The sequence below is a fragment of the Bombus huntii genome, chromosome 6, assembly GCF_024542735.1.
Source record: "Bombus huntii isolate Logan2020A chromosome 6, iyBomHunt1.1, whole genome shotgun sequence".
Lineage (NCBI taxonomy): Eukaryota > Metazoa > Arthropoda > Insecta > Hymenoptera > Apidae > Bombus > Bombus huntii.
This window is the reverse complement of record NC_066243.1, coordinates 16,924,114-16,949,743: the sequence shown is the minus strand read 5'-3', so window position 1 is coordinate 16,949,743 and position 25,630 is coordinate 16,924,114. Positions and strand designations below refer to the sequence as shown.

Here is a 25,630-nt window from a genome sequence, read left to right as displayed (position 1 = left end):
TAATTGAAACGATGGCAGATGACTGGAAAGAAAATAAAGAAGAAGGAAAGAGAGAAGGAAGGAAGAAAGAAAGAAAGAAAGAAAGAATCGTAGGAAACGAAGCGAAGGCGGGAGGAAGATGGGAACGGACAGGAAAGCTAGATAGGTGATGGAGGATAACAAGAAGGGAGGGTAACGGAAAGAAACGAAGACAAGGGAAAAAAGGAAAAGAGAAAGAAGAAATCAAAGGAAAGAGTGAGGGAGAGAGAGAGAGAGAGAAAGAGCTCGTGACGAACAAGACGTAAGCTACTCGTTATTTGCAAGGAAGAAGATTGCAGGCTCTATTTCTGCCTGTTCGCAATTAGGCGGGCAGCTGGTGGTGCCGAGGGAGGTAACTCGAAGCTGAGCGATAACGCAGCGATTCTCTGGGCAAGTTGAAGGGGTGGCGAAGAAAGGGGTTCTCCCTGAAAGAGAAGGACGCGCGCACCGAACACCCGCCGAGAGGTGTATATTAGACGCGGAACGCCGCGACGCCTAGATCAGAAGGATTCAGTTCGTTGTGCTGTTACTGTCATTCAAGGAAGACCGTATCAAGGTATGTCTTTCGAGATACCGACTCAAAGATTCACTTTCTAGTTATTGTTATCTCGATCGACAGCAAAGTTCTGGTTTTGGAGAAAACTCTATACCGTAACGTTGTCACTGTCTTTAAGGTCTGGATTCGTCCTCGGTATTCAGTGTCGAGTGTCGAGTGTCGCATGTCTAAGTGTCTCGAGTATCGCGTATCGTGTCGTGACTAGGGAATGGAGCAAGAAAATCGAACGCAACAGGATATAAAAGAACACAAGTCGGGTCGAATCGAATCAAAACGAATTGTATATGGATTCGAATCGAACTAGGGTCGGGTCGAATTGAATCGGATCGTTTCGAAAGTCGAAAGGATGTATCACACGCCACATAGTCTTTCTTTCTCTCGGGTTTTATAAAACTTATATAGAAATCATGGATAAGAGACACAAGATGGATAACTAAAACATGAAAAGTTTGAATGGCTGTTTTTTTTTTTGGCTTGAATTAAATAGAGCTTGTTTAACCGTGTTTGACTGTTACAGTCACGTTCCATTTTCAAATACAGAAGCACGCCATCGAATAAATGGTCGTCCAAGACTTAAGAGACAAATAACTGAAACAAAATAACGTGTATATACGGCCAGCTGTCTACCCAATGAGATATATCGAGAAAAGAACGACGTTCTCTCACTTTCTCTAATTGTCCGCTTTAATTTATATCAATTGCATCTTGGCACGGTCGTTCGAGAGTGATATCGTAAACGTCATCAACGAATCATGTTGACGCACGCTTTCGAATGAACCGTGAGCACATTTCAACTGTTGGATGTTTCAACGAGTCAAAATCGTTTACCGAGTTTTTTCTTATTACTGTACCGATATCTAATATATTACTATATCTATACATATTTTTCTTTTATATACTTGACATGACTTGTATATATATACATATTTTTCTTTCATATACTCCACACGATAAGCATTATCCATTAATCATTACACAATCTTCTCCCAACGATGAAGGTCGATAGTCAATTCGTTAAAGAACAGGAGAATAGAATATAAAGAGTGTCAGAACTGTTCGAGGAAGGAAATATTGCAGTGGAGAATGGAGAAAAGGAGCTTATAAGTGGTTAAATACAGAAAAACGGGTGTAAATATCTTTTATATGTTATCATCTGTCTAACTGATAAATATCGAGAGTGATGAAAATTAGGATAAACATGGGATGTTTAAAATTAGGTGCTGTTTAAGAGCTAGGTCATATCTACAAAAAATAACGTGATAAAATCATAAAATCGCGTTTCGATTACTAACAATGAACTGTATTTATATTTCATATATATTGAAATTTTAAAACGTACAATTAACGTTTGTAAATAACATAGTGTGTTGTTAGTGGCAAAATCTCTTTCGATAATCGTTGGAAACCTATGCTGTGCGATAATTATAATTCGTTAGTAACAGCCGATAAGCATATTGATTACATCGATAAACGATATGATCTCTAATGATTTATGCATTACGTAATTACGAAATGTCACATAGGTTAAATCGATCGGTTGAAAACTGAAAAAAGAAAACATAGATACGTAGACGATCCAAGAGCACCATTTAAATAGTTTTATCATTTATTTATTATTAAAAAATGATACAAGAAGGCGATCGTGTAAGTGACGTTAGGAAAATAACCAACGTAACCACTTATTATTTACCATCATAATCGCACATGGTATACTAGCGACCGGCCAAGCGTCCGACCGACTGACCGACCGACCGACCGATCGACCGACCGAGCGACCGGGCAAACGAAAGAACGAACGAACGAACGAACGAACGAACGAACGAACGAACGAACGGAGGGACGAACAAACACCGATCCAGAAAGCTATTCTGGGAATTTGCTACGGAACTCGAAGGCGAGCTACTTTCCGTTTTCAGAGAAGTTGTCGAGTTATTTATAGCTCAACCCTATCGTGGTCCGTTCGTCGGAAAAGGACATTTCATCTTTCTCCCGTTTCTGTCTTTTCTTACTAACGTTAATTTTCTTCATGGAATCTTTGCTCGATATTCTTTGCTTCGCTAATTGTAAGTACTAGATACATAAAAATCGGTTTGACGTACATATTAATTTACGTTGATTCGATTCGATAGAATTCATCAAAGTAACAAACTAACCTATAAAAAGCCTGATGGTAAATATGGAACGGAGGAAGAGTCTAACGATCGTCCCAAACCGTTGACCGATTATTTCAAAGCTTCCATGATAGAAGATGGATGATCACACACGATTCGGAGTTTCATTCTTCGATGATGGAGAGAAAGGTTGATTTGCATAGCCGTATTTGGAAAATTGAAGTTTGGAATTTTGTTGGAAGAAACGGCAAGAACAGAACGGCACGGTGTTAGGGAATCGGAATAGAAAAATTCGGATGAATTGTGTTTTCGGACCGCATAATACTTTACGTACGAGTAAATGGAGTATAACCATTCCGTTGTGACTCGCGATACGGTTCGCCGCGAGAGAACACGAGCACGCGCGTGCAGAGGTACAACTGAAAGACAGCGAAAGGGAGGAAAGGGGAAGGGAAGTGAAGTAGGATCAGAGGAGGGGGTTAGCAATGAACGGGTGCGCGTAAGAGGAACCTAGGCTGATCGTAGTTGTTTCGAGTGGCCGCTTGACTCGCACAGGAGGGTCTTTTAACCGTCCATTCGCGTTAAGTGGCAGTCGTACCTACAGAGGGGCTCGACCGCAATAGAAAAGGATGGCAAAGCGTGTGCGTGCTTCGCAGCCCTACACAACCAGTCCGATTCCGAGTCAGTATTCACTGTGATTGGCTACTCTATCACCGATGCTTTGCTCTTTGCTCTGAACCTGACAAATTGGTGCCGCGTGTCGTTACGTTTCGGACGTTATTGTATTTTCCCCTCTCTTTTACAGTGTTCCATTTATGCGAAATTTACCGTTAATTTTGCTTGTCATATTTCTTCTTCGTACTTGTTTGTTTTCGTCCACCGGTTATCAGTTTTCCCGTATAATTTCTACACGCCACACACGAGAGAAAAAGATTTTACATCCGTTGCGTGATCTTGTCCTGTATTTCTGTATTTTCTACTGTCCCCCAAAAAGGGAAAGGAAAGAAAAAGAAAAACAGGAGAAGAAGAAGAAGGCAAACTCGAGCCTCGTCGATTAAACTTTCCGTACAGAATTAATTCTTAAGTACATGCACGATATGTAAAACAACGGGAAACAAAAGTAGAAAATTTATACGTGAAAGAAAAGTTGGTGTATTACGTTCGTTCCATGTTTTGCAAGAAAGTTAAAACGTTACTGTGAACTACTAATACTTGTTAGAATTCGAAAGGGAAAGAGAGGTAAGAAGAGAAAGGGAAAAAGGAAGACAAGGAGGAGGAAGAGGGTTACGAAGCAGAAGAGAAAACAAGAGGAGGAGGAGGAGGAAGAGGAGGAGGAGGAATAGAACATAGAGCAGAAGAAGGAGGTGAAGGTGGAGGTGAAGGTACAGGTGGCGGTGGTAGTGGCAGCGGTGGTGGTGGTGGTGGTGGTGGTGGTGTGATGGTGGTGGTGGAAGTGAAGGTGCAAGTGGTGGTGGCGTTGGAAGGAGAGGCGAGAGTTGGACTAAAAAAAAGTAGGAGAAAGAGTTGAAAAATTAAAAAAAAGGAGCATACGTATAGTCGAAGATGAGAAAGTAATTACGCGTGTAGGTTAAAGGAAGAGTTATCATATACAGTGGCGTATCAAAGACATATTTCGGTGTTTGATTCGGTATTAAGATTATAAATTTGGTGAACGACTGAACGAAGCAAGAACGGTTGTTGTTGGTACAAGGAGTAGCTGTCGACGTTGGAGCCAAACGCGTGAGAAAATTGGTCGGAGCGTATGCACCGACTGGCACGGATACAGACATTAAACCTATCAGCCCTCCTCATCGTTGACAGAGTTCTCTCTCAATCGTAATAAAGTTCAATGTTACGCAACTAAAACAATGATAAAATTATGAAAAAAAAAGAAAATACGTGATACGTAGAGGAGAGTTCTTGTGCAAATATAGAGAAGAATACGTTGTGCGAGAATGGAACAATTATAGGTAAAAACGAGCTACATATTGGGAAGAAGAAAAGCAAGCTAAAGCTCGAGGCTACGTTGTATTCGCGTCGTAAACGTTTGTTACCGGTGCACGGTATCCTTGTGGAAGGGAAAACTGCTAGTCGATAACGATGATCAAATTTTCTTAAGTCTCGAACGTATCAGTAGGGCTGATTTCGATTTAATTCGGTGTTCTTCGAGGGAAATGAAGCTGCCGGCGCGTATAATCCACCATGGAGGACAACGACCGTCACCGCGCTACGAGGAGCCGTGTCAACTTAGCGATTCGCTACGTGAGTTTCGAGAGTGAATGTTTCTGTGAAACTACCTATTTTGTAAGCGAAACTTATAAAGTATAATTGTAGTAAAAAAAAGTGGAAAGGCATGTTGGAGCGTGCGTAACATTTAACGAAATATTTCATCGAAAATAACGCTGTCTTTCGTTATTATGCATATTAATTGGCATCGATCGCTGCTTCGTTTCAGACGTGTCAATTTTCAACATTTTCTTCTCTTTTATCCGTTATTTCCTTTCATACCTTTCTTTTCTTTTCTCTTTGTATCTTCTTTCATAATTCTTTGATTTATTTCTTTGTTTCTTTCGTCTTTGTACTTTTACTTTGTTTCTCTGCTCTTCGTTGAAATTTCTCCACTTAAACGCGCAGCCTGATAATCCGTATTCAAGAGAAACGATAAGATGACACGAAAATTACCTGTTCTTTTCCATACGAGCTGAATATTTTGAACAAGAGCAGGAAATTTTCAAGATCTTACACTAAGTTTTACCTTTTCTTTGTTTATACTTACATATATCTAATCGAGTCTCATTTTGGCCCATGGTTTATGCTTTACTGTCGTTCGATGGACGACATTTGTCGTGTAAACGTAACGAACAGTTGGTTGCTGAAAAACTACAGTTGTTTCTTGATAAAAAGCTGACGATGATTGTATACAATTTTTGCATCAGATGTTTGTTAAAAAATTGGGAAAGATTTATTACAACTGGCTTTGAATGGAGAAGATAAAATGACGCAATGAACTTAGTTCTGTTGTCGGTTGATGCAACCGTGACGCGAGTTTACGCGACCATGACGAGACAGTTTCTAAAGTAGCTCGGTTCTTTCCGAATAGGTTACGCACGGTGTTTGAGAAAATCGAAATGACACGGAGGGAATTTTCTAGGAAATTTTAAATGTACGTTCTTAGAACGCGAAATAATAAAATATTTGTTGTACATAGCCTGACTCGGCAAAATATTGTATATTGGACGAAAACAAGCAACGTTTATATGGCATTTTTGGCACTTGTCGTTGCATATTGACGAGGAACGTTGAACGAGTATTTTTCGGAATATTTTTTTTAAGAGCAGAGCATCTGTACAAATGGACGATAGAGCGTACGAGAGAAAGACAAGGGTGAAGCATTCTCGAGTAATGTATCGAACTATATTTAATTACCAAAAATAATATACGTGGAACAAGCCAAGTATGGCATCTAAAAAAAAGGAGTGAGATCTAAAAAGACAATAAGATAGAGGTTGCAATTATATAAGAAGTAGATAGTGGTGATAGAAATAGATGTACATATGTATATATGCAATGGAAACGTAGATAGAACTGGTATTGCCAGTGATGATATTGACGATGCTGGTAGATGTAGTGTTAATAGCGTTGACGATGGTATACTAGTGATTCCAATGATTGCAACAGCGAGTAACGGTGACGGTGACGGTGACGGTGACGGTGACGGTGACGGTGACGGTGACGGTGACGGTGACAGTGACTATGACGATGACGATGACGATACTGATAGCAACGTTAACGACGTCAATAATAATAAACACTACAGAAGAAGAGATAGTGCATAGAAACACGGTACTGGTCAGAAATTCGAGTATCCTACGAACGAAGATAACCAGCTGGAGGTAACGTCATGTCGGAACTCTTTCTTTAGTTTGTCGAGCATATTTTATCTTCGTTGTGCTGAAAGAGTTAGTAACCGTAAGAGAAAGGACCAAACTACTTTGATACGTATAAAGGAGAGAGAGTAAAAAAAGGAAAGAGAGCGGATTTACGTATACACGATGGATGCGTGAGCGAGCAGAGAAGAAAGGAAAGATTAGGAAAGAAAGCCGGATAGATAAATAAAATAATGGAATAAGTAGATGAATATACAAATAGGCCAATCCGATCGGTTCTTCGGATTGTCACGCACGGCCCACCTGTGCGCGGTGGATCGCGTCGGAGAACGGCTGTCCTTCGATATATCTCGCGTTGTTCGGCCCCGACGGACTCGGTGCTTGGAGCCGTAAGGGGGTGGGTGGCCGAGGAGGCGGGCGGGCATTCTGCCGCGCGCGCGCCTTTCTCGAGATCGCGATACCACAGTTCCGCGGTGGTACTTGTCTCGCATGTTTCCTTCCGCGACGTTTGAGGAACTACCTCGAAGAAGGAAGTGTTTCACAGGAGACAGAAATACGAAAGATTTCCGATTTCCCAAGAGAATCAAGTGGTCGTCGAGCGACTAAACGAACGTTAAGATACTACTACGAGAGGCGAGGTGGCGCGTACGAAATATCTAGTGAAGTGATTGTTGTTTTTCAGCCTTTTAAAGCTAACGTTAGATCGAAACATCGGAAAGTAGAAACGAAGTAAAGAAGGAATAAATAAGGACTAGAATCGAGACCAGCGGAGACGTTCTCGGTGAGATCGACGTACGATTTCTTTGATATCTTTCTTAATATCGTCGGCTATCACGACGATATTAAGAAAAGAGAAGAGAAGAGAAGAGAAGAGAGAAAGAGAGAGAGATTAATAGTGGATACGAAACTGTTTAAAAGGGAGGGTGGGAGATAGGAGGGGGAAGAGGGAGAAAATAGGGGGTGGAAAGCAGGTGGGAGGGTGGGAGGGAGAAAAGAGGAGGAAGCAGGAGAAGAAGAAGAAGAAGGAGAAAAAGAAAAGGAAGAGGAAGAAAAAGGTTACTGTAGGAAGGGATTTACCATAACAAAACCAAATTGCATAAAAACGATCGTCTCGGCTGTAGGAAATAGTTTGTACAACTGGAAAACAAGCGAACAGGAGTGCTGCGAAGCTGAAGAGAAGACAGAAGAGCGGTATCCATAGAAAGAAAGTTTGAAAGACTTAACAGCACACCTGAAGATAAACAGTTAGAAAGCATAACAAACGGGAATACGGTGAAAGAAAAAGGGAGAAAGAGCATTTTAAATGTAAGTTTTGTATTTTTGTTATGTCTATCCTACGGATACAACGCGATACTTTAATTTCAATGCACTTATGATCGTCATTTCCGTTAATCGAGTCAAATCAATAAGGCAGGTCAAATAGTTTCTCGTTGTTCTTTCAATTATTTTCATCTCGTTGGAGAAACATGCGCGATAAGGAAGACCCAAGGTTGGACATATTTAAAATTTGATAAAATAGAACGAAACTGCGGTTCTCTTTCGATTCTTCGCTTCAGCCAACCACTAATTTTACGTATCGTTCGTTTCATAACGTATCTCTATAAACAGTATTTTGCACTTTCACTTATTCACCTATTTATCCGTTTCGATGAATTTGCCGCAAAATGAGTTACGAGCTTCCGTATCGTTGAATCTTTCTTCGAGGCTTTTTGTAAACGAATTTACACGACAAGCGTAAAGCTCTTACGGACAAGTACTCGAAAGCAGCTAATTTAAAAAGTTGGAACCACATGTTGTCGAACGAAATTCTACCATGCTGTCGAGAACATTAACGAAAAGGGAAGAGCACTGTTAGAGTGCTCGAGTGGAACACTGTTAGAAAAAGACGAAGAATAAAAAGAAAGAAGGAGGAGGAGGAGGAGGAGGAGGAGGAGGATAAGAAGAAGAAGACGAAGAAGAAAAAGAAAGAGAACAAACGAAAAGGTGAAAAGAAGATAGAGGATGAAAGGATATAGAGGGTCTCTATCTTTAGAGTTCATTCAGAGAATCTTTCACTCAGGGCCGAGTGAGGACCAAACACGAGTTGAGTCATACTTGAAAGACCAACGTATGAAGAAGCGGGAAACAAGGAGATTCGGGCTTGTTCTTCGCTTAGGTACATCAATTTAATCCGAATTTCCGTACTAGTGACAAGAAAACGAAATTATAAAGAATAGAAACGCACGGGAAACGTAATTAAGTAAAACGGAATGGCAAACAAAAGAGTTAATATCGGTTTAGTCGAAAAGTGTGGTATTTTTGATATACCGCTGTAAGAAAATGCGAACAGATCGTTCGAAGAAACATTATTAATTACGTATAGCACGTATATAATACGTGTGTTTATGTTCTAATTCGATAGTCGTTCCTTTTGTAAGAGGCGAGTTTACACCTGAAGTGAAATATTTCTGCCACGCTACGTTAAAAGAGAAATAAAGGAGGAATAAAAGGAAAAGTTTGGTTACAATATGGAGAAAGGAAAGGGAAAGTACTGTTAAAAAACGGAATCGTGCGAAACAACATTTAACAATTAACAAGATGTAAGTAAGAAAGAAAGTAATGTACATATGCTCGTACTGGATGAAATCCTAAAAGAGCGAAAGAAACGGACATTGCGTATGTGATATCATAGAGTATAAGTATAAAATAAAGAAATGACGACGAAGGAAATCGGGAAAGAGTAGGAGGAATGAGGTACAGCCACCTGTAGCTAGCAGCGACACGCCTCTCGAGAAACTCGCCCAGCGAGCGTGCGCATTTTCTGGCAAGCAGGTAGAAACGTAGCTTACGGTCTTAATTCTTTCGGTATTTCACTCGAGTTCTCGAAATTATTAGCCTAGAAGATGAACGGACTAATCGTGGTCGATCTCGTAATGTTTCGAAAGAAATCTTATAAAACGATCGCAAAATGCAAGTAGGGAAATGCGCTGCATTTAACTAAATTGCGACACACGATTCCAGCAAACTTAATATCGTTGCATCGTTTCTTCGCGATGCTTCAGATGTGAAATGTAGCGTAGATTCCGTTTCTTATAAATTTAGAAACATCACAGAGATCCTTAATATGCGATTGCTTTTATACGGTTGGTACATCGTCGATGCTACACGAAATTTGATTTCAAGCGGACAAAATGCATTTACTACTACGTACGGTTTACAACGGATCGTGTTACAAGCTAAGCCAGTATAGCGATTAATCGCGTTAGATCGTACCAGCTCCGTAACTGCCGTCTAAACGAGACGTGGCTTATGGTCAAAGAAAAACAAACGAAAATTGGCATATGTTCCTTATCAATTTTTTACACACGAGTAATCTTATACCATGTTCGTGTGAGTATTTAAAAATCTGTCGATCGAACGGTCAGTTCGATTAGTCCGAATTGGAAGGAAGAATTATCCGTATTGTACTCTTGAATCGTGGGCTTGTCTATCGCGGAACGTCATAGAGATCAATTTCTTCCCAGTTCCCGTTTCCATCGTAATTTACTTTCATTCGCGTTTCTATGTAACTACAAACTCACTATAGCTACCCCCTGCTTTTTTCTGTTTCTTCCAAACATTTACTAATTGCCATCGTTTATCGCGTTTACGTTCGATTCTTGATCGATCATCGTCTCGCTCGCGTGTTTATCCGTTTGCGAACGATGTCGTAGCATTCGTGGAAATTCGTTGGCATTTTGGAATTGCTAAGATAGAAAGAAAAGAGGAGAAAATAAAGGAAGGGGAGAGAAGAGGAGAGAGGAGATAAGAAAAGGAAAGCAAACTAATTGCGGAGATATTAAGGGAAGAGAAACTGAGAAAAGGATATATTGGAATAACCGTAGAAAACACGTCGAAACATTAGCAATGTAAGATGCGGTGAAGCGAAACGAGAGAAGCGAAAGACAGAGAAAGGCTACAGCTTGTCGTAATGCGAACCATAGGACGCCAAGCTGTCTGCCGGAACGCTGCTTTGCCCCACTACAGTGTTCGACGCTAATGTCCAATCGCGACGTTGCTGCCAGCAGTGACTGCAACTCTTGTCTTGTTCTTCTTTCTGCATTTGTTTCTGCTTTTGCCCCTATTCCCGTCCTTGTTTCTGCTATTACTTGTACGCGTACTCGCGAACACTACGTTGCTTCAGTACCGTTGCTTCAGCCCCAATTCAATTTCTATATTTACTTCTGTTTGGCCACCATCTTCGTTCTTCGCGCTTATATTCGATACCTCGATCGTCGTTGTCGCCACTATTCGCTTATTACTCGCTTATTATCGATGATAGAGCGATCGTATTAAAATCGCGATAACGTTTATTGACATTGCCACCATTGTCGTTACTTTCAAAGAAAAAAAAAAAGAAAAGAAAAAAAAAGAAAATCAGTGGATAGAAACAACGACGAACGATAAGGGACACTTAAAGACGTCCGATGGGTGAAATCCGCGACTAGACAGCAATGTTGATACGATAACCAGAACGACAGTAGAAGCGACCACCACAGTGCAGGCTTTGTCCTACATACGCGAAATGTGTGTATATATATATACATATATATATATATATACATGTACTTTACACTTTTAAAATGTAACGGGCAGCCAGGCCAGCCAGATCGTGTAAATAAATCGTGTACGATTCTCTCCTTATAGCTTCCTCTTAACCACCACTTAGCCGCGAGTTGGAGAATGATTCCAAGCATACTAAGAAAAAGACACGGCCACACTGAAGAAACAGTAACTTCTCTGTCGATGGCTGTGTACTGTGTATATATTCGTATACTTTCTCGTATCTCGACTCGGCGAGAAATAATTGGCTTCGACGTTCGATTTCAGTGACAATGTGACACCACGTGTATTATTACGTTAAATAACGCAATTTACATGTATACGTCGTTCGAAAAGCATCTTACGTCAAACTTTTCCAAGCTTTTTACTTATCGTTAGACGGATCGAACAGATCGATATAGACGGAGCGAGGAACGCATCAAGTAGAAGCTGATATCTCTAGGATTTATCTTGCCGGAAATAGGTTCGGAAGAGGCGCGATAATATTTCTTACTTTTGGGTTTATTTTTGTTATCGCTACACTTTCTATATTATAATCGGCCTGTTCGAGTATACGCTACGGTACTGTTGGCGTACAAGATTCAACATATAGAAAAATGGGGATATACAGAAGGGAGAAAGAAAGAAGAAGGAAGGGCGAAAGGAAAGGCGTGTACGCGCGCATAAAGCTCAATCCGAGCGACACACCTGTTGAACATTCCTTCGCAAATACCCGCGCGTCGACTACGTACATTGCATACGAAGGTGCATGCGGACGCAGGACGCAGCTGTGCTTGGCTTGCTTTGCCTTGCTTTGCCTTACCTTGCCTTGCTTTGCCTTGGCTTGCCTTGCCTTGCCTTGCCTTGTCTTGTCTCGCCTTGTCTTGTCTTGATTTGCCTTGTTTTGCTCTGCTCGTGAGTATTCCACGAATTTCATGGAAATAAGTTTCACTATTCGTCTTTTAATGCAAATATCAACTTGCACGTTGATTTATTTCTACGAAATTCCTTTGTATAAGCGATTCCAGATGAAAAAGCAGTATGGAAAAACCTATGATTTCACGTGATTTTTGTTGAGTAACGTAACGCTAACAACGGACTACGTAATAGAGAGTAAGACAATGCACGAAATATAATCATCTTTAATGAGAACTGGGATTTGAAGAAATCGATCTGTACACGCGTCGTTCGTTTGAATTGTAATTCTCTTTGCGCAAATTCTATCGCTATAAATTAATCGAGATGTTAAATTTGCTCTTGCCTAATTATACTCGTATGTTAATGATATACTTTGCTTTAAATTATTTATATACATACGCTAAAATAACGATGAGATGACATGTATATACGTATATTTACGTGTCCAAGTATATGTATATACATACATATACGGGGCCAAATTGGACGATACGACGTTCGACCGTACTATTCGATCGGAATAGTTAAACAGTTGGAAAGATAAAAAGAGGCAGCAAAAAGGAGATGTATGAAACGAGAATCGTCGTTCGATCGATAAATGGATTTAGAGATTTTATCGCGATCATTAACTCGTCATTAGCTGTCGGCATAGGTTAATAAGGACTGTCCTTATGTAATTAAAGCAAACGATTGACGTCATCGGCTCTTCTATTTATGTAGCATCTCTTCGAGAATCGGAGAACCACCAGTAGTATACGCGTGTTTCTGTTTTTTCATTCTGATTATCGACGATTCGATGTATCGAGCTGTTTCTACGAAAGCGTATGACGTCAAAGGAACGTACCCTTTTTTGTGCTCTGCGTTCCCGGCATTTAATAGCTATAAGCTAGTATCCACCTTCCAATTGGGAATTATTTTTCGATATGTTATTTTCGATATGTTAAAATGCGAAGGCATAGCAGAGGTAGAGTCACGATGACAATCCCGATATTTCATGACTGTGCGTTTCAAGCGTACGTTTGTTGGCCAGCAACGATCGAGTTTTTTTAGAAGATGCATCTATCCATCGGTCGTTGAAAAGTTTTCGAAATATTTCGCAAAAATCTGCGCACGTGTCCACGTGTACAGGTCGTTTATATCGGTAGTGCAAAAAGAGAGAGAATACGGATACAAGAGAAAGACAGAAAGAAAGAAAGACCGACGTACGGGGGATGACGATGGGGATGGGAAAGGGGAAGAGAGAAAAAGAGGAAAATGGGAGAGAGGGAGAGGGAGAGAGATCGTGCAAAAGGGGAAGAGCTCGTATTCGCATTTGGAATCCCATACGCCATACAGTATACAGATTCCCACTTCTGTCGACTCAGCCTTTTCCTCCTTGTCGAGGTTACAAACAGCATCTGTACACGTCAGAGCACACCTGGGTGGTGATCTCGTGTATTAAATTATCGTCGTGTTGATCTTGCAAGCGAACGGGAGATCGTTAGTTTTGCTCCAAGATCCCGCGATCGAGGACGCCGGACGCCTCGATCCTCCGTCGTCCGTTCAACCCGCCTATCTCTCCTTCTCCTTGAGTTCTTCGGCTTCTCCGCGTCCTTCTCCCCGCTCCGCTGACAACCCCCGCCCTCCCTTTTTCTTCTCTTTCCCTCCTCTTCCTATCCCACCTCTTTGATCTTCGATCGTGACCAGATAACCAGCACTTTCGCGGCACTTTCAAAGTATTACCTCTAACTACGTTCGACTCTACCGGAAAGTTCTCGAACTTGTTCAAGAACGATATAGATTCCTCGATGCATTTTCGCTTTCTTGATATTTCTTTTAATACCTATGGCATATAGTACTTATTTAAGTACCAGTTTAGTTTATGCACCTCCCTCTGCGCTGTTACCGTTTACAAGTGAATAAATCTCTCAATTTCTTTCATCGTCGATTTTTATCGTTGATCGGAACATCTGTCGGTACCGTGCACCATAGCTGCATATGTTATTCTTATACGTGTTCTTTAAATAGAATCAATTTCTCAACACAGCGTGAACAGCCATGAGTTTTTATGTAGGAATGAAACAGAAAAAGAGAATAATAGGTAAATATAGTTTTAAGTATCCTGTACAAATTCGTATATTAATTTGGAGGTGATCGATAATCCCTTTGCTGGTTGATCTCGTCACCTCGTTGTCTATCGATTTACGATCCGCGTCTACCTTTTCTTTTTCTTCCTTCTTTTTTTTTTCCCTTGAATCTGCTCGCTTACCGCTCAAACGGTTCCTTTTCTCTCCTCCTCCTCCTCCTCCTCCTCCTCCTTCTTCTTCTTCTTCTTCTTCTTGTTCTTCTTCTTCTTCTTCTTCTTCTTCTTCTTCTTCTTCTTCTTCTTCTTCTTCTTCTTCTTCTTCTTCTTCTTCTTCTTCTCTTGCTTCAACCATCTAATCTTTCTCCGCGTTTAATTTTTCTCCGTCCCTGCAAATACTTCGACTATCTTTTCTGCTTGCTTGCTCTATTAAGTAGCGAATCTGTATCGCGTCGTCTCTCTTCTTCCTAAGCTCCGTTCGTTTCGATTAATTTCCTCGCGAATGAACGCGTATGAATAAAAAGAGACGACGAGAAGACCATTTTATTCGAAAGATCCACGTGTTTGACCAGAACGATCTGCATACACGTGTAAGTACGCACACCACTGTCACCGGCGTAGAAATATCGAGTAAGTTGGTTCACGAGGAAAGCCAAGGAGGTCGGGAAGGGACTGCACTGAATCGCGTATATGTACGTACATGAATACACGAATGTGGTAGGAGACGGGCAGACAAACTCAGACCAAGACACGAAGCACATACGGTTCTAGCGAGTCTTCTCGTGAGCTCGTCGAGCAACTCCTTCTCACGATTGAGTCATCCGGCACGGGAAGAGGACCACCTGGTGAGGAGAGCCCAACGATGTATCTAACGATATAGACCGTTTCGCCTCGTGGCTCCTTCCTCTTATCCCATTCGACCCAACTGGCTTTCGACTTCAGTGGGTTCGACTCAAAACGATTCGATTCAACTTGTAACGTTACTATTCTCTCTCTTTCTCCTTTTTTCCCCCTCGTTTTGCTAGCGATCTTATATTCGTTATTTTCTTATTTGATGTTGATAATTCTGGGAACATGTTGCTGATTCTGGGTAGTGGCATTACAACGCAACAGGATATGCTTCGAGATACTCTCTTTCTCTTTCTCTCTCTCTCTTCAAACAAACAAATTCAACTGATCTCTTCTTTTCGATAAGCTCTCAATTCCGAATTCTCGGAAGAGCTTGTATAACACCGGAGGAACGACAAACGTTCGTCCGTTCGTTTTCATGCGTTCGTTCGATTATTACATTCGTTCTCGCGCCGCATTTTAGATCTGAAATAAAAATAGTTAAACGGACGCAAGTAAACGGGATACTTCGCAGGCATGTCGGTAATATTTCGGGTGCAAGGAAGAGATCTATATTTTAATTCGCACGATTCGAATGCAAGCATTTAAGATGCGTGTCGATAAAGGAGTTGCATTCGGTCGCGTGTAAGCATCGAACGTGTATACAGTACGTACGTACATAACTAGTGACTCGGATAACAGCGCGCGACAGAGCCGTGAAGCGGTGCCGAAGAGTGTATAGTTTTTTGCTAAGGGGGATTTACAGATTGCACACCTGTGCATGGCTCGACCGAGGAAAGACCTCACCTGTCGAGTAACCGGTCTCCATTGACTTTTTCTTCGTTTACGTACACTCACTTTGCTTTCTGCTCTCCACTCTACTCTCCGCTATCTGCTCTTCACCCTTCGTATTCCACCCATCTCGCCATCCATTCTTCCTCGCCCCTCAACCTCGACGTTTAGTTATAGTTTTCCACCCTAAAATCTTTACAGTGAGCCTTTCGTCTCCTATTTTCATCTCTAGTTGATCCGACGCAGGTTGATCGCGTTCACCATCCGTAGTTTTTTTATTCTCTCTTTATCTTCGGGACTCGAGACGAACCTAGAATTCCAATTTAGTATAGCAGGAATTTATCTTTTTTCGCTCTGCGAAGAAGAGAAAGCTGTAGCTATAGCCGGAGACTTTTAATCGCAAATCGACGCTACTTTCGCAAATCTGGCTAAATACCATCGAAATACGTAATATCGGAAACGAACGTAAACTCGTCTACAGATAAATTCAACTATTGTAATTAAACCTGTTAAGTGGAGTTTTAATCGATCGATTACCGTTTATCGACGCCGATTATCGTTGCAAATTAATGCAAATTGTTAGAAAAACTAGATGAATTAGCGGCGCGATACGACGCAACGCAGCGAGACGGCCAATGATCGGCGATCAACAGTCGGCGGTCGGCGATCGATGATCGATGATGGACGATCATACTCGGTCTGAAAATCCGTGGGACGATGTTTAACGATCGAGACCGAGCGACTTTAGCGGCAAATTATCGGGCTGCAGGTAATTACCAGGTGGGGGTCCGATATAGAGTGGGGCGGTTTGAGAGTTCCAAGAATCGGTCGTGGCTAAAAATAAGATCCCACCCGGGAGCAGTGATTATGTTCCGAAAAAAGAGAACCGAGCGAAACGTTCTCCTCGGCGTGTACAGGTGCCGCCGCGCCGATGAGACGAAGGCAAAAGAACAAACAAGAAACCGTCGTGCGTTCGAGAATCTCGCATTGCCCCGCATCGCCGCGCATAAGAAGGCTCCCCTCGTCTCGCACATTGCTATGCAGTACCGTGCCGTGCTGTGCCGCTCTGCGCTTCAGCTCCGCTTAATGAAGTTGTCGGTTCGGGACGTTTACAGGTGGGGCCTACCTGCGTGTGGTCCATTCACAACGACTGCCGCGGGACTGGTTAGGAGGAGAGCTTTACATCTTTACTTTTACCTCACGAATCGCTTTGAGTTTGTCGAGCCTCGAAATGCCGTGTGCTCGACTCGAACAGGGCCGCGGTCATTATCGTCGACGTTGTCATCGTCGTCGACGACGTTCTTCTCCTTCTCGTTATTGCTGTCGCCGCTGTTTGTTACTGTCACCACGGTAAAATGACAAGGAGAACACGGACGGCCACTATTACGAGTGCCACGAAACAACTTGTACACTTTCGAGGGGTTAGGTTCGGGAAAGAGAGTGCAGGGACACTGAAACGTACAAATACGAAATCCATACGCATCCGTAAGCAGTGTACGAACTGTACAAGCATATAAGTACTTACACGAGTCGTCTCCGCGATGGATGGATTTAATACATCTTCGAATTTTACGTTTCTCGCACTCTCTCTTCCCCTCTTTTCCTCTCCCCCCCCCTTTCTCCTTTTCTTCCGCAATATTCGCTAGTCTTTCTTTCCTCTGGCGCAGTTTTATCGTAGATGTATTATTCGCCACAGAGACGTTATTCGTTCTTAAACTTCGGCAAATCTCGACTATGTCTTTCCAGCTCAACGGATATAAAACGATCGGTTTCTTTGACATCTTCGTTTCTTTCCGATTTGCCAATCTATTTTGTACTTTATTTCTTTTTCAGACTATGCATCGGCAACAGAGGCTTCGTTCCTCATCGTCGTCTTTATCATCGTTAACCTTACCGCTCTCGATGTCTCGTTCATCTATCCCATCCACAACTACATCGATATCGTCTGTAACGATGCCGTCTTCTACGACAACCTCAACGTCGCCATCGCCGTCGCCATCGACGCCGTCGTCGCCGTTGTCATCGTCGTCCATCTTTCTACCATTGTCAACGACGTGGCCGACATCGAACTTGTCGTCGTATTCCTGGAGCGTACAACAAACCTCATGCTCGAGGTTACCTTCATTACCAAGCGAATCGTCGATCGTGTCAACTGTATCGATACCCTGCCCAAAACTCGTCTCTGTGTTAGCTTGGTCTGTGACACTGTTACTCGTTTCATCGTGCATCGGTCTAACGGACGCTGGCATCTTGAATGGACATCCTTTGGGTAAAAGGTCCTTTATCGATATTCAATGTAAGGGTATATACGATAAAAGTATCTTTGCCCGACTGGACCGTATCTGCGAGGATTGTTATAACCTGTTTCGGGAACCTCAATTACATCAACTATGCAGGTAATTATCCATAAAGATTCGAATACGTTCTATCGATCGTATATGCGACATACATCGTCTATTCGTCTAGTGTGTTTATTGTAACGTGTCGTGGATTTAGATAACCATCGACGAACGAAATTTTTCGGTACCATCGCAAAGTAATGCACGCGACACGATTCCTTCCTTTCGATATAAAACATAAGCAAGTATGTACTTACATTTTTATTTTTTGTCACGAATGCTTTTACCCGGCCGTATCGTCGACATCCTCTGTCCTTTCGATAGAAAACTTTCGTTTTACTGCACGCGTTACGTATACAGTGACTGCAATCGTCTTGTCTTTTTTACTCCGTCGATAATACGACGCGTGTGCGATCGGATGTTTCGTGCCTCAAAAACAGTACAAATTAGAGAAAATTTAGGAGGGCAAGAAAGATGTTCAATACCGTCTAGATATGAAATTGTTCAAACATTTTCTCTGTAGAACGTGCGCGTGATTTCTTTTACGCCTTACGTAAACCGTTTACGAGAGGAAGTGCGACAATCGAAAGGTCGATACGTAACTTCGATTGTATTTCGATGGATTAAAGCGTACTTTCGATTAGATACGTCGATGATACGGATGTCGAGAAATCGCAAATCGTAAGCTCGAAGAAGGAAGGAATATTGGAAAAAGTGTATCGTCCAGTGATTGTTTTACCTTTCGTCGGTGAATTTGTGAGTCGATGGTTGTCTAAAAATCCTTATCTTATACTAGTGAGAACGAATCTCGCTAATATTTCACTTATTTTCAGATCTAGGACGAATCACTCAAGATAACGATATGTAGCGAATTCAGCGGATTATATTTAGTGTTTGTATTTTGAAATCTTTTCCAGGAAAAACTGCTTTACATCAGACTACTTCAAAGGATGCTTAGACGTACTGTTGTTACAAGACGAAGTAGAGAAGATCCAAACATGGATCAAGACACTTCATGGAGCGGAACCCGGGGTTTAGGTAGCTTCTTTTTTTGTGTTTATGATTTCTTATCCGCGTATTTTCATTTTATAGCTTTACATGTAGTACTCTATTCGCCGAACGCATTCGCTTCTCTCATTTTCCTCTCTTTTCGATCTACCCCGATCATCTTATCGTCCTTTCCTATTTTATCATTTTCTTTCAGCAATCATTCATCTTACTTGTGTCTCGAACAACTACTTCTTTCTCCTTTAACTACTTTTACCTCTTTAAATTCTTCTTCTTCTTCTCCTCCTTCTCATTCCCCTCTTTCTGTTTCTCTTTCTCCGTCTCCATTCTCATCTTCTTGTCCTCCTATATTCCGATTCTTGAATTTTCTCTACTTTTTGGTTGCACGTTTGTTTTCGTTGCTCGTTAACAAATTCTCGTTCCCGATAGTTACCGACGTTTACGATCGAACTAGTTGTTTTCCGATCGACGGAAACTATACGCCTTTGTGGTCGTCTCAAGAATTTATGAACCACGACTCAACGATGCACACAATATACACGATGATACGCGACATATGCGCATGCTGCCCTTAGGTAATTCTAAGTAAATTTCGCAATAATAAAACGATGTTGCTCGATATTTTAGTACATTTTATAGGTATTTCAATAGACGCATTATGCGCATTTTGAGCGACGAGTAATTACTCTTTTTCAATTAATTTCTTCTAACTCTTACGTCTCGTAGATAAGTACATGTTTATTTGTATGCTTATCGATTTTTCAATATCGTAGCTAACCATATTTGAGGATACATAAGATACGAAATGGCGGCGTTACATTCTTTTACCGATTCGGTCGTTCGTTTTCATTCGTTTTTTCCATTTTTCTCCCAACGATTTTTGAGATGAGCAACACACATTTTTCGACATTTTTTCCAACTGTTTTTTGTCGCGCGTTATCGTGCCTCATCGAAACGACATAGATTTTGTACTAACGTACATTTTTCAGACAACACGACGGGTACAGGATGCCAATGGAAATATGTACTGCAAAGAGGAGAGAACAATAAAACAAGTTTTTGCAACGTTCAAATATTTTTGCAGGTTCTGTTGCTGGAAGCAGCTGTTGCGTATTTTGTTGTTTTTTGTCTCCTTGCAATTACGATTTTTGCGGACAAGATATATCCATTGTAAATCATTTACTAGTCATTTCACATTTTATAAGAGAAAAAATATGTACACCGTATCAATCGGTACATTTTTCAATTTTTCAATTTTTCAATTTTTCAATTCTACGTTATTTAACAATCGTTGTATCGAAATTGAAGGATTCGTTTGTGTGTGTTTATCGTAAACGCGAAAAGGCGTGGTCTATTCGCTGACATTTCATGTGTCGTAAAACGACAATTTCACATGTGTAACTGACAATAACAATGAGAAAGTTTCTTGTTTCAAGGCGTAAAAGAAGACCGTACGAAACCAAACGAACGAATCCTAGATTTTTTCTTTTCATTTCTTCTTTCCTTCTCTTTTTTCCTTTTTTCTTTTCTTCTTCCTCAGTTTTACATTCGATTTACAAACAAAAAAATCCGATTTACACGATAAGATATAAGGTATATATATATATATATATATATATATATATATATATATATATATCCGATCTAATTTATTTCTTTATATATTTAGGCAAAACTGCTTTGGTACGCAATACTTCAACAGCTGCGTTCAAGCATTGCTGCTTGAAGATGAAAAGGAAAAGCTTTTGGAGATGGTCGAGTACCTAGGCGGCAAGAAGTAAGAAGAAAAGAACACAGAGGCGCTTTCATTACGAAGACTTTCATTTACACGACATCTACGATGAACGATTCTAACAAGACCAACGAGGAACTACGAGAAACGAGAAGCTATAAGAAACAATTTTGACAACGATTTTCCGCAGAATTTTGAGTAACTTATCAACATTCGTTCATGCTATTTCCTTCACAACGTCCGAAAGATCGAACACCCCTGAACTGGGAATTCGAGGCACGCTACGCGATCATACCTCTTCCTTTCGTTTCCAGGATGCATCAAATGGATTAGCAGTAAATGTAATTGATTACTACACGCATACACTCGTTCACACGGAGAGAGCGGGAAAATGGGAGAGAAAAAGAATGAGATATGCAAATATGCATCCGGGAGGAAACAAATCTTTACGGAAATAGATTGAATTTTAGACAGATTTAATGGACGAATATTCGATGAATTATCAGTTAGATAAATCAGCAAAATTTCTGCTTTTGCTACAAGGCAGTCACAGATCTACCGACAGATCGACGTGATCGTAGACGTAATAAAGCATTAGTTAAATTATTCATTTTTATCGTTATCTCGACTTCGTCTCATTCGTTTTTCTCCTTTTTCAAAGCATTGCGTATCAAAGCATGAAAACGAAGTGGTATGAGCTAAGTTTGCGTGCTAATGAACCCATATACGAATCTAGTCGACAGAATATTTGCGTTTTATTCAATTAATCATTAATTATTTACTTTAAATACCGTCGTCCGTTATTACAACGATTATTATTTTTTATCCTTTTATATTGATATTATAATTCTTAGAAAACTAGCAATCGTACATGTTACTTATTCAGTATATGATTCCAATGGTTAAAGTAGATTGATAGATAGTTAAATAGTTAGATAGATAGAGCCTTTATGATGGTTTGTCGCAATTACCATTAAAAATCTCGCCCAAACCGCTTTATATGCACTTGTGGAAGAGGACAAGATTTTCGTTATAGATTTTAGTAATAGACTTCGATTCGATCGTCGAAATGTTCAAACGATTGGCTAAAGCAGGGCATTCGATACAAAAACCGAGGAAGATTCATGGATCAAATTAATACTACGTCACCAATTATCTACAGTATTTCTATTATTAATGCTATAATGTTACTGCTGCTACCACTATTACTATTACAATTGCCGCTCTACAAAAACTACAAAAACTACAAAAACAGTAAAAATAATTATACTGTTGTTGTGGTTGTTAAATCATTGCTATTGCTACCTCCAATAGTACTGCTATCGCTACTGTGACCGTTATTACTGCTATTGTCGTTGCAATTGTATATAAGTAAAATTACTTGCATCGTCACTCTCGTTGCTACTCTATTTCCACTTTCACCACAGCTATTACATCTACTAATACTATTGTTTCAATTATTGCTACTATTAACTTCAACTATGACGGCAATTCAACGATATCGATATCGATATCGTCATTGAATACTATTGCAGTTGCTATCGTTTTTATTACTGCTATTCTTATTGATTATTACTACAGCTGCTATTGCTACTTCTACTATTACAACCCTTACTATTACTATCGCTACTATTATTATCGTTAGTACTATTACTAATATTAACTTATTGCTATTGCTACGACTATGACTTCTATTACTGATATTGTGTTATACTATATTATATTATTTTATATTATATTGTTAGTTTATAGCATACTTATTGTTGTTTAATTGCTACGACAGTGTGACAACTTCGAGTTCACCTTTGACTATTTGGAAAAATATAGGGAAGCGAACAAAATTGCGTGGTGTAGATAGCTAAAACAACGACCAATGCGAATACTCGGTTGTTCGTGAGTCGAACGATGAACGGAGTTATGCGTATGTAGTAAATGTATAATATTTATTTATTTGTTTACTTTTTTAGTTTGAGAAAGGCGATCGTAAAGCGGTCACAAAACTTACGCAACAATATTCTTCGAAATAGTTATTGTATGAAAAAAGTTACGATCGAAATTAATCATTTCCGCGTATAAGTTTACAGCCCGATAGATGATCTCTGATTATCAAGCAGGAACCGTTAAGTGGATACTATGAAAATTCCATTAACGTTACTAAATATTATTTATTGTTCTAACACTCGTCCCAATCCTGGGAATTACGAACCATTCCAAAATCAGTATTGAACCCATTCCGATATCGTTCCGAAATCTCATCGCCGATATATATCCGTTTCTACCTCGTAACATATGTAACTGTTCCTCGAAATCATCTACACACTTTTGTTACCGAGTCTTGCGAATGTCGCCGTTCCAACAGTTAAAACACCGATTATCGACTGTTCGTTTTACGATATATAATGTATTTTATGTATGTATATCGATGGTAACCCATTGCTCATGTCACCAGGTACGTAGGTAGAAACGAAAAAGACGCGGCGTGATGTGCGTATATTATTTGATTTAATTCGATTCTTTTATAATTTTCTCTCCCCCTCCCCCCCCTCTCTCTCTCATTCTGTTTCTCTCTATACATATATATAAAGTATACTATATTACATCTTATATAGTATATAATATATACTATCTGATATATAATATATAATGTATAATATATATTATATACTTTATATACATACATACATGTACATACTGTACATTATACGTATACTTTATATTCCATACGCATAAAGTATAACGTATAAACACACATGTATATGCATAAAAAATTACGTACACGCGCTTCATGTACCTAAGCGACGTGTACGCACATATATGTGTACGCGTACGATTATTGACACGGATATTTAAATCTATTCTTGTTTTGCGTGAATAAAGATGATTCAAAAATGAACAGCCTTTCTGCCGCCTCTGTATCTCACCATTATCCCCATATGATGATTCTGATACAACCGATCAATTTAGCATTACCCAGCCTATATTACGCGTAATTTCTATTTACAGTTAATAACCATCAGCCGGAAGGATTAAAACTAATCAGTCAGAATGTAAATGAAACGTCGTTTCACACCCAATATATCTGACGATGATGATTTGGACACATAAACGTTATCAAGCTCAGTTCGAATAGATTTTTATAGATTACAGATTAGGACCAGTGCAGACGAACGGTTTTCATCAACGTCGCCGTCGCGGCATTTTGTTGTTGCGCTTTAAAACAAAATAGATTTAAGCAGTAAGCAGTAGCTGTAAGCAGTTCACATAGAACGCAACTTTGAGCGGCAACTAGATAAGCAGTAAGTTTGCGTCTATCAAAACAAACGCTCGTACTGTTTGGTTGCGAACGGAATACTGACACTCGGTGGACGTTACATCAAATTTTCATTAATTTTTACACTTAATTCATGAAAATATTCCCGACCACATAAACATAAATAATTTTATCTCGTTTTCCCTCAAATTGATAAACATGGAACTTTGAGAAGTCTGGCAATAATGAAGGGATATATCCAATATCTCCTTCCTGTCGTAGATTAATATAGTCTTAAATAAAACTTACAGAAATGCATTTTTTTATAATTTTGGTAATGAGTTACCGCATCCATGTTATTAAATTTTAACTGAATGAACAAATATGCGATATGAAAGCGAACGCAAAACGCTTGTGTGAATTGTAAGAAAAGTCGGACGCATAAATGCGGCGGCAAATTGTTGCGGCGGTGACGCTGACGCATCGTTCGTTCGTCTGCACCAGGCCTAAAGTGTCACATCGTACGATACTTGTCTGTGTTACTACTACATAATTAGACCCTCATTCGTTATACATAAATTTTCTCAGTGTTTCTCACTACGTATTTTGTTGACTCATGGCTGCAATTATTTTTAATTATTCATGATTAATATTTCTAGGTTAGGTTAAGAGGTTGCCAAGTAATAAATACTAAATAGATGAGCGAACTACACTAATATTCAGTTTTATTAACAATGAGAAATAATCGACGATCTAAGAGATCCAATTGCAAGCAAGACATTTTTTGGAATAATAAAAAAAATCGGCGAGGCGACCGTCAGTATTTCTTCGCGTTTGTTGTAGTCTACTAATTTTAATCGTATAATCGCTCATTATAAAGATTATATTATAACATTCGTTCTTTGTAAAATCGTTCGTTATAACTTACGTCTAACATCTTGGTTTGTATAACCTGGTATAGTGAATAAGAACTTATAGACAAACGATTTCTTGATAATATAGTAATAGTTTCAACAATTCTATTCTAGTCATTTCACTTCATAGTTGAATGCACTTCTTTTGTATATAATTATATTTATATGTACTTACGTGTCACTGTGGCTTCCGAAGTACGTATTTTTCGAACACTCTACACCTTCGTTTACTGGAAATGACATTACGTGAAAAGCCAAGTAAAGGTAATAAAAAATAATGCAACAGTAAAAGAAATATCGTAAGTATCGTGTTCGATAAAGTAACCTCAACGAGAGGTGAAGAATAAGAGAAAAGATAATATGTATAAAAGTAGCCTCTTTTTTTCTTGTAAATTTAGTTTATAACTTGCAAAACAGTATAATTCTTGCTATTTTATACATGTACAATGTATATGTGCATATGTACACAACACGCGCACAGTGATTGCATATGCGCTAACCAAATATATTATCAAACATGTTATACTAGATTTCTATGAAACGCATTAGTATAATAAAAATTATCGTAGAAACACTGCATACTTATGTACCTGAAATTAGGCAGAGCTTTTTTCTTTACAATTTGTACTGTCGTGTGAGTTTTACAACTGTACGA

General features: G+C 39.8%; 2 protein-coding genes across 15 annotated transcripts in view; one reads left to right on the top strand and one right to left on the bottom strand.

Annotated features, from left to right (window-relative positions):
• Positions 1–25,278, bottom strand: part of LOC126866263 (peroxisomal leader peptide-processing protease) — a 29,361-nt gene extending 4,083 nt beyond the window's left edge. The window contains exons 1-3 of one of the 8 annotated variants that reach the window (XM_050619626.1): positions 25,151–25,254; positions 15,799–16,042; positions 11,956–15,426 (exon numbers count right to left, since the gene is read on the bottom strand). Coding sequence is in view for 1 of the 8 variants with exons in the window: in XM_050619621.1 (XP_050475578.1) it covers positions 2,265–2,280 (16 nt within the window). In the remaining 7 variants the exon portion in view is untranslated. Of the gene's footprint in view, positions 1–2,264; positions 2,695–2,727; positions 2,877–3,019; positions 3,115–11,955; positions 15,427–15,798; positions 16,043–16,269; positions 17,549–25,150 lie in introns of those variants that run through there. The other 7 variants (XM_050619628.1, XM_050619627.1, XM_050619625.1 and 4 more) reach the window with 7 other exon arrangements.
• Positions 29–23,704, top strand: LOC126866274 (ion transport peptide-like). 7 transcript variants are annotated; one of them, XM_050619649.1, is made up of 4 exons: positions 29–574; positions 17,566–18,128; positions 18,989–19,109; positions 20,749–23,704. In XM_050619649.1, the coding sequence occupies exons 2-3, from the start codon at positions 17,569–17,571 to the stop codon at positions 19,107–19,109; spliced, it is 681 nt and encodes a 226-aa protein (XP_050475606.1). In that variant the 5' UTR covers positions 29–574; positions 17,566–17,568; the 3' UTR covers positions 20,749–23,704. The 7 variants fall into 7 exon arrangements, with proteins under 7 accessions (XP_050475606.1, XP_050475605.1, XP_050475608.1 ...); XM_050619648.1 differs by lacking the exon at positions 29–574 and adding an exon at positions 2,732–2,874; XM_050619651.1 differs by lacking the exon at positions 29–574 and adding an exon at positions 3,222–3,366.
• Positions 25,279–25,630: the final 352 nt, after the last annotated feature.

Excerpts from the sequence above, each read along its gene's own strand:
- LOC126866274 (XM_050619646.1), top strand. The coding sequence starts at position 4,888 with ATGGAGGACAACGACCGTCACCGCGCTACGAGGAGCCGTGTCAACTTA. Across the intron at positions 4,948-17,565 it reads TCAACTTAGCGATTCGCTAC|ACTATGCATCGGCAACAGAG; the intron begins GTGAGTTTCGAG and ends TTTCTTTTTCAG. Across the intron at positions 18,129-18,988 it reads CAATTACATCAACTATGCAG|GAAAAACTGCTTTACATCAG; the intron begins GTAATTATCCAT and ends AATCTTTTCCAG.